The 9,429-nt window shown below is 49.1% G+C and overlaps 1 protein-coding gene across 1 annotated transcript; it reads left to right on the top strand.

Moving 5' to 3' along the window:
- The first annotated feature begins 254 nt into the window (after positions 1–254).
- Cbln3 (cerebellin 3 precursor) lies at positions 255–2,888 on the top strand. The gene is made up of 3 exons (XM_075949913.1): positions 255–725; positions 1,053–1,172; positions 1,460–2,888. Exons 1-3 carry the CDS (start codon positions 450–452, stop codon positions 1,655–1,657), a joined length of 594 nt encoding a protein of 197 aa, XP_075806028.1. The 5' UTR covers positions 255–449; the 3' UTR covers positions 1,658–2,888.
- The last annotated feature ends 6,541 nt before the right edge of the window (positions 2,889–9,429 follow it).

Below are 9,429 nucleotides of genomic sequence, written 5' to 3'. Positions count from 1 at the left end.
ATTCTACAGAGAAAGACAGATTGTGAAGAGTTCTGAAAAGGAGAAGATGAGGAAGGAGCTAAAGAAACTTCGTCGTGTGTGTGTGTGTGTGTGTGTGTGTGTGTGTGTGTGTGTGTGTGTGTGTGGTTGTTCTCCGTCACCCACTCTCTGGCCTCCCTGCTACAGAATCAGGCTGGAGCCCTGTGTCCTGCCTCCATGCCTCTTCTCCCTCCCCGAGCCCAACTGCTGTCACTTCACGCTTTGCCAAGGAGGAGGGAACTGCAGTGACAGCAGGAGTAAGGAGAGGCCAGGCAGAGCTCTATAGGGAAGGGGGTGCCCAAACTAGGTGACAGACCCATAGGGAGGACAGAGGAGCAGAGCTAGAGGTTCTGAAAGCTAGAAGCAGGGGAAGGAGAGCAAAAGGGAGCCAGAAGACAGGGAAACCTGTGAATACAGAGTACCGGGCAACGATGGGAACTCAACGGCACAACCACAAGCTGCCCTTGGCCCTGGTGCTTCTGACCCTAGGGGCTGGGTGGGCTCAAGAAGGGTCAGAGCCTGTCCTGCTAGAGGGGGAGTGCCTGGTGGTCTGTGAACCAGGTCGACCTGCTGCAGGGGGTCCTGGGGGAGCAGCCCTGGGAGAGGCACCTCCAGGAAGAGTGGCGTTTGCTGCAGTCCGAAGCCATCACCATGAACCAGCAGGGGAAACCGGCAATGGCACCACTGGTGCCATCTACTTTGATCAGGTAATACCCTTGCCCCATGCAGAGGACCTGCGAGGACCTGGACTCTACCGTCCAAGCCCACTTTGCAGCCCTCAGTCTTCAAGAAAACCATTTCCTGCATCTCTTGGCACACCTTCACCAAAGATGGCCACCGACTGTTTGCCTTCCTTCACTCATACACACAACCTTTCTTCGCCATTTCTCCTAATCTTCGAATCCACAGATTCCCGTCGCACTTGCTTGCCACCCCTTTTGTCCTTACCCATTGCCCAAACACCAACCTCAGTGACGCATGCGCCTGAGCCCCAGGCACCCTGGATCCCACTCAACAGGATCTGCTCCCTGTAGGTGCTGGTGAATGAGGGTGGTGGCTTTGATCGGACCTCAGGCTGCTTCGTGGCCCCTGTCCGTGGAGTCTACAGCTTCCGATTCCACGTGGTAAAGGTGTACAACCGCCAAACTGTCCAGGTGACCAGAGTATCAGCCCCATCTCCCGGGGAAGGGAGGGTCATAAGCAGACCACAGCACATCGCTGGGCAGCTCTTCTATTGACCTGTATCCTGGGGACCATGAGCAAGGGAGGAAAGGTCCTGGCTAGCAGGGTATGGCAGATGTGCAGAGCCCAACACGGGCCACCCCTCAGCCCTCACAGGAGAGCCCATTAAGCCTCAGGTTCCCAAAAGGAAGTCCTTGGAAAGATGAGGGTCCTGAGCTAAGGGCTACGAAATAGGAGCTAACTGAGCTCCCCTCCTCAGGTGAGCCTGATGCTGAATACATGGCCAGTCATCTCAGCCTTTGCCAATGACCCTGATGTGACGCGAGAGGCAGCCACGAGCTCTGTGCTGCTTCCCCTGGACCCTGGGGACCGTGTGTCCCTGCGCCTTCGTCGGGGGAATCTTCTGGGTGGCTGGAAGTACTCGAGCTTCTCTGGTTTCCTCATCTTCCCACTCTGAGAACCCAAGCCTTTAAAAGACAGATATTTAGCATCTGGTCTTCTGCCCTGCCCTGCCCTGCTCTGTCCTGCCCTGCCTTGCCCCAGAAACAAGCGTCTTTGGAGCAAGAGAAAGGCCCCCTCAGGCTGCCTATAGCCCACCTTCTTGCATGAGATCCTACGCCAAACACCCAAGGCTAAGAGCATAGAAGAACAGAGCTATGGATTTTCTAGTGCATCACTCCTCACCCCCACCACTCCAGTTGCCCTCCCAGCCTCTGCTGCCCCTCGCCTGCCTGCAGTTCTGGCTTAGAGCAGGATTGGCAAGAGGAGAGACTTCACAGACTCCACTCCACTCCTCCTGTTCTCCGCCCTGGCTTCCTGCTCAGTGTTATTTGGTGACAGGTGGCACAGGTAAGCCTGACAGGCTCCCACAGGGACCCAGATGGACCAGCCTCATAGTACCTGCAGACTCCATCCTGTTAGGAGTGCCAGCATGAGAGATCTCAGCCAGCACCGTACTAACAGGGGCTGACAGCCCAACCATAAAAAGAAGTGTGGGGGAGGGCCACCAGAGCATCCGTAGCTGAAGAGATAGGATGAGGGCATGTGCCTACCCTGAACATGGTAAACATTCTGCAAATAACCTGGGACAGTCAGCAGGCAGGAATCCTGCCATCCATCAGTGCCAGGTCCCAATGGACTCTGACCCTCATTTCCTGACCGTGTGTGCATGCGTGCGTGCGTTTGCTCTGACCAACAGACAAAACCAGAGCAGGTATACAGAGCTGGAGGCACGGTCAAAGGTCACATACGAGCCATGGAACAACACTTCAGTGACCATGTGTCCTCCTTGGCTAATTCCTAAAACTGCCCCACCTTTGAAATCTGAGTTTCGGTCACTCCCCACTCTTGCTGACTTCCTCCAGCTGTCTCTCAGCTGCACCTACAGCCTGTCCCTACCGGTAATCACTCTTCCTTCGATCCATATGGTCTTATTCTCCTTCTTAAGTTTCCTGTTACTGAGGAAGCCATGGTTCGCCCCTCTAGCTGCTCTTCCTCCAGCGTCAGAAACCCTCTTTCATCCGTTGTATCCATTGTCCCAGTGGTCCAGCATGAATGGATCTGTCTGGAGAACTGTGGTCGGCGAGACCTGCACTTCTCACTTTGGTGAGGATGCAGTTTGGAGCAGGCATTACAGGATTGGAGCACATATGACTTGTGGAAGAGAAAATGTCAAATTTTTAAAAGGCTATAATAGTCCTCAAGTTAAATAAATACCAGGAGCAAGGAGAAAAGGAGGGAGGGAGGGAGGGAGGGAGGGAGGGAGGGAGGGAGGGAGGGAGGGAGAGAGAGAGGGAGGCTAGAGGTGTAGCTCAGAGGCACCAGGTTTGAACTCCAGCGCTGGGGTACGGGGTGGGGAATGGGTAAGAAAGAGGGGGGAGCATTTTCCTTCAGCATTTGTCTACACCGTGTGACCAGGAAGAATAGTTTAAACAAGGTAAGAGATCATACTGTCTCACATGGAAGAGTCTGCAGCAGGGCAGGGAGTCCAGGATGAACAGCTGCTCACAAAAGCCCAGGCTCCCTCTTTGCAGCTCTGTTGTCCTTGGCATGACACCTTCTGGCCCAGGACGGCTTCTTGAGCTTCAACAACTACATCAGCCCAGCAGCCCTGGATAGGAAGAAGAAAGAACCCGCTCCTTGGAAGGTTTTCTGACAGCTGCATACACCATTTCTGAGTGTATCTCCTTGCCAGAATATACTCACACTTGGTCACACCATGCCAGGACAGGCTAGGAAACAATCTTAACTTTTTGCAGTAGTGTGTGTGTGTGTGTGTGTGTGTGTGTGTGTGTGTGTGTGTGTGTGACAGAGAGAGAGAGAGAGAGAGAGAGAGAGAGAGAGAGAGTCAGAGGACAACCTTGGGTGTTGGTTCTTGCCTCCCACCATGTTTGAGACAGTGACTCTAATGTATCATTGTGTACACCAGGCTAGCTCATCTGGAAGCTTCTGGGATTCTATCTTCCCCTAGGAGCACAAGGATTACAGGTGCATGGGCTATGGCCAGTTCGTATGTGGATTCTAAGAGTTACAGGTGCATGGGCTATGGCCAGTTCATATGTGGATTCTAAGGTTATCAGGCTTGCACAGAAGGTGTTCTAACCCCTGGGCCATCTCCATAACCCATAGACTTTACTCTAGGGGATTATGTCCAGCTAAAAGTAAGGAAGAAGAGTAATTGAACATTGGAAGATTTTCAAGATACAGTAGACTAGATCAGCTCTTGCAAACACCAAGTGGCTTAAGACGCTGTTTATTTATTGCCATTTCTGTATGTCAGCCGTCTCACAGAGTGCGACTATTCTCTGATCGAGGTTTCACAAAGTCAAAAATAAGGTGGAAGGCAGCAGCCTTCCTCACTAGAAGGGAAGAAGCCACTTCCAAACTCTTTTTGAATCCAGCTCCTTAGAGTTGTGGCGCTGAGGTCCCCAGGCTTCTCCGTTTTCTAGCCAAAAGCTCTAGGTCCAGCCCCACCCTTTCACCTTTCACTCTCTCCGACCAATACCTGCTCCGCATTTCTGACTTCCAAGAGAAAAATTCTTGGAGTTTGAGGATTCAGTGCTTAGACTAGCCCCACCCAGAATACACAAAACCATCTTTCTGCTTTAAGGTCCCCACCTGCAGTGCATATGCAAAGTCCCCATTCCATGGAACAGCGTATTGGAATGTCTTGGTGATTAGGGTATAGGCACTGAGATGTCTGCATACCACAGACCTTGAATGTTGAGAAAAACACTTGACACAATTGACCCACTGCGTGGAAGGATGTGAGTCTGAGATACCCAAGAAGGTCAACACCAGCAGGTCTGTTCTGTTTTGTTTCGTTTTTTTAGTTTACTTTTATCTTATTTGCATGGGCGTTTTATCTTTGCACCACATGCATACAGTCCCCTCAGAGGCTAGAAGAGAGTGTCAGATCCCTTAAGACTGGAGTTACAGCCAGCAGTGAGCTACCATGTGTAACGTGAGCTAAACAGATCCTCTGCGAGAGCACCAGGCTCTTAATCACTGAGCCATCTCTCCAGCTTACACGTGCACACACATACACACACACACACACACACACACACATACATACATACACACACACACACACACACACAGGTTTTTATCAGTTTAGACGGTAAATCAGTTCCTACCCAACCAAGAATCCACTAGTTGCCCATCCAGAACTCCTTGGCGAGGAGAGAATACCCCTCTTTTCTTTTGGCCCAGACATACTAGCTTATCTTTAGGCCACACAGCTGTGTGTCCCTCTTCTTTTGAATGTGAAAACCAAATTCAAAACTTGATCTGAGTGAGACCGTATCCATCTCATAACCTACAAACTAGCGTTTATGATGGTAGGAGTGGAGGTTTAAAACTGGACAATCCATGGGGCTGGAGAGATGGCTCAGCTGTTAAGAGCACCAACTGCACTTCCAGAGGACCTGGGTTCAATACACATGGCAGCTCACAAACTTCATAACTCCAAGATCTGACACCCTCACATAGACACACATACAGGCAAAACACCAATACACATAAAATAAGAATAAATAAATTTTTTAAAAAACTGGACAAGCCAGCCTAGCATGATGGTACACACCTATAAACTCGGCACTTGGGAAACAGAAGCAGGAGTTGAAGGCCAGCCTGGGCTACCTATACTCTGCCACACATACACACACACACACACACACACACACACACACACACACACAAAACCTTGTATAATGCTTGCAGCGATGTTGTTGCTTTATCAAAATGTTCAAAGCTCTTAAAGGAGCTGGCCTATTAGACTTGTGATTGCATTAAAATATTTAGGGTTTAATTGGTTTGTAATCATTGTGTAAGCGTTTTGACTTGTAACATGTACAGAATCTGATTTGCTGACTGTGTGTTTTTGGATTCAGTTTTTGCTTAAGTACACAGATTAAATAGTAAGCAAAGTCTTTGTGGCCGTAGGTATTTCTTTGTAAGGACCAAAGCGCCTCCGATTTGGGGATCCTAAAAATAAAATCCAATGTCAACATCCACTCTGCCCCTCTGCCTAACAGCTAATTTCCACAGAGAAAGTGGGCCAAGGAAGAATCCACTGTAGTTCTAAACCCACAGCCTCCAGCCAGCCACACGTGGTCCTTGTAGTTAAGCCATTCTCTGGTCCGCTTCACCCTCCACAGAATCTAAGTGCAGCATTCAATTCCCACCTTCGAACTCTGGCCTCACCCCAGCGCCGCCCCCCCACCCCCACCCCTCGTCGTCAGCAGACTGGAACCCCTCCCTCCACCACACCCACTTCTGCCTCTTCCTGTGCTTCCCCGTGGAGGCAGACTTCACCTCCTGGTGAGGTGGCTGTCTCCATCCACCAGCATGGAGCCTGTTTCCTCTGAGCACATCCCTTGCCCTTCTCTACTCCTTCCCGTCAGTAGTTAGATTTAAGAGCGTGCATCTCTTAAATTTAAAAGAGAAAAAGATAGGTACGGGAGTGCTGCAGCTACTATCCTCGGCTCTCTAAAGCCCTGAACCCTTTAGCTTAGTATCCACTTGCCTGTCTCTTGGCTTTAATTTCATAATGTAAACATTCGTGACCAGTTGGCCTGTTAATCATTGGTGGCCTCTGCTGCTCCACCCACACTGCCCTAACAGGCACCCAGCCTCAGTGTCACTACTGTCCCTGGACATCTGGTGCTGCTACCCATGCTGTCCCTAAGGTGAGATCCCGTTGCCCATGTCCTAACAGATATTGCTGGAGTACGCTCAGACGTCCGTATCTTCTGCGCATGTCCTAACAGATGTTGCTGGCGTTTGCTCAGACGTCTGTATCTTCTGCGCATGTCCCAGACCCTGTTTCTGACCGTCTGCCACTTTCCTTTGTTCCTTTATCTGTTGCTTTGAGGTAGTCTTGCCAGACTGGTGTCAAACTCAGCAATCCTCCTGCTTCAGCTTTCTGAGGTGCTTGGACTACAGGTGTGCACCGCCATGCCTCGCTCACTCTCTCTTAAGTGTTGCTTTCTCTCAAGACTCTGTCCTGAACTTCTTTGGCCTTAACACACTCTCCGTAGTACACATGTTCATCCGCATGGTGACAGTAGCCCCATTTTTACACTTTCTGAACAGTCTCTCCCTTCTGAGCAGACTCCCAATGCCACCTTTACTCACCTTGCTGAGAGGTGAATTACAGGCTCTACTCACCAAGGCTTTTTTTTCCCTCCCTGTTTACTTTGTAATCTGAACTTTCCTGTCACCCAAACTAGAAACCATCTTTTCTCCCCCAGGGACTGACTCCCTTATCACCCACCACAGCCAATGGTTCTGCCGTTGCTTTCCTTCTCCCTGGCTAGCAACTAGCAATCTGCAATCTAGATTTCTAGAAAAGCCCCATAATCTGCCCCCAGCCCCCAACCCTGGCCACCTCCAGTTCTTCTCAACACCCATCACTCTCCTTACTTGGGGATCACCTTAGTGGCCCATCACAGCATAAAGCCCTTTGAAACCTAGAGTGCTGGAGTGCAATGCATAATCTTTAACACGCTGTGCCAGCTGTCCCACAGTCCAGCTGCTGCAGCTCCTCGGCTCCATTGTCATCACCTGCAAGAACGTGAAGACATAAGAAATTGCGCCATTCAACTGACACGCCTTAGAAAATGAAAGTATAAGGTTTAAATCAAAACTCGGTAGGCCCAAAAGAATTGTTCTTGGACTCAACAGAAAAAATAAAAATCAGGATTTTTTAAAAATATTTTTTTAAATGCATAAAATTGTGCATGGTTTGTTGGCTGCACGAATGTCTGTGTACCATCTCGGGGTATCATGTGTGTTCAGTGCCCACAGAGGCCAGAAGAAGGTGCCAGATCTCCTTAGAACTGGAGTTATGGACAGTTGTGAGCTGCCATGTAGGTGCTTGGAATTGAACCATGATCCTCTGGTAGAGCAGTTAGTGTTCTTAACCACTGAGCCATCTCTCCAGCCCCAAGAACATGATTTAGTTTGTAAATCTGGGCCAATTGGAAATGGACAATTTTTTTTAGATTTTTAAGTTTTATTTTATGTGTATGAGCATTTTGCCTGCATGTCTGTATGTGTACCTTGAGTCAGAAGAGAGTGTTGGGTCCCCTGAACCTGGAGTTAGACAACTGTGGACTGCTGCGTGGGTGCTGGAAACCAAGTCTGGATGCCTTTCTCTGCAAGAGCAACAAATGATATAACCACAGAGCCATCCCTCCAACCCCCAAATGGAGAGATAGTAACTGGCACTGTGTGATGCACTAATAAAATACAGAGAAACCAGAGACGGAGGCATGGGGAGTAATTCCACAGCAAAGTAAAAACGCTTGCATGAGAAAAAGCATGAATAACTGTTTCCAGGTGGTACCTGATAGGCATGCAGGCCCAGCCTCTCCTTCAGGGGCACATGACCTTCAGAGAGCTAACCTCATTTCTCTATGCCCCGACTTCTTCATCTATAAAACAGAGCTATTAACTGTGTCAGGTGTAGTATGGAGGACCAGTGGGCTACTTCCCGCCACCGGGCTAGCTTAACCCCTGAAATAATCACACAGAAATTGTATTAATTAAATTGCTGCCTGGCCCATTATATCTAGCCTCTTATTGGCTAACTCTCCCATCTTGATTAACCCATTTCTATTAATGTGTATTGCCACTTGACTGTGGCTTACCGGCATGAGTCTAACCAGCGTCCGTCTTGGGCAGGAGAATCATGGCGTCTGCCACACTTCCCTTTTTTTTTTTTTTTTTTTTGATTTTCAAGACAGGGTTTCTCCGTAGCTTTTGGTTCCTGTCCTGGAACTAGCTCTTGTAGTCCAGGCTGGCCTTGAACTCACAGAGATCCGCCTGCCTCTGCCTCCCGAGTGCTGGGATTAAAGGCATGCGCCACCACCCACACTTTTCTTCTTTGCAGACTTTTGTTTTGTCTACTCTGCCCACCTAAGGGCTGCCCTATCAAAAGGCCAAGGCAGTCTCTTTACTCAACCAATGAAAGCAACACACAAAGAGAAGAAGGACCTCCTACACCAGTCAGGTTTGGAAAGCACTTAGCTTAGCGCCTGGCAAATACTTAATATACATGAGTGGTTGATGTATAAATTAGTAATTAGAGCTGTGGGGTTCCAGGGTTCTTCAGCAATTTCTGAAGGCAGACAGGACGTTTTGAGGTCTAGTGGCCCTTTACCTGTTACAATGTTTCTATATTCCAAGTGCGCTCAGTTTTCCAGTGGACACAAGTTAGTCGCTAGCCTCCTGCAGTGGTAGGACGCTCACAGATGCTCATGTGAGTTTGTCACTAGGCTGGAAGGGCTGTATGGTTTGCCTTAGGTAACAGACTGTCTATGTGGCGGTGGCAGCTTTACCGTCCCTACTGGATAAGGAAGCCTGCCTACCAGTGCCCTAAAGGAGAGAGAGAATGATGGGTGGAAATGAGAGGGGCCGTGACTGCTAGTTAACAGTGCCCACAATACTTGACTGTAGGCAAACTTTATTTACTCTCCCAATAAATAAATAAATCATGGAATCTCAGCCAGGCCGTGATCTCAAAATTTAGGATGTCAGATCAGGAGGATGAGGAATTCAAAGTCAGCCTTAGTCACATAGTAAGTTGAAGGCTAGCCTGGGCTGCATAAAACCCTGTTTCAAAAAAGAAAAAAAAAACATTGGGACTCTCAAATATCTACTAAAACCTTGTAAAGTTCCTATAGGCAAAGAAATTCCTAGAAGCCAGTATGAGTAAGAACA

This window comes from Microtus pennsylvanicus, chromosome 15 (genome assembly GCF_037038515.1).
Source record: "Microtus pennsylvanicus isolate mMicPen1 chromosome 15, mMicPen1.hap1, whole genome shotgun sequence".
In the NCBI taxonomy this organism is placed as follows: domain Eukaryota; kingdom Metazoa; phylum Chordata; class Mammalia; order Rodentia; family Cricetidae; genus Microtus; species Microtus pennsylvanicus.
Note: the sequence above shows the minus strand (reverse complement) of the source record. Positions and strands in the feature narration are given on the sequence as shown.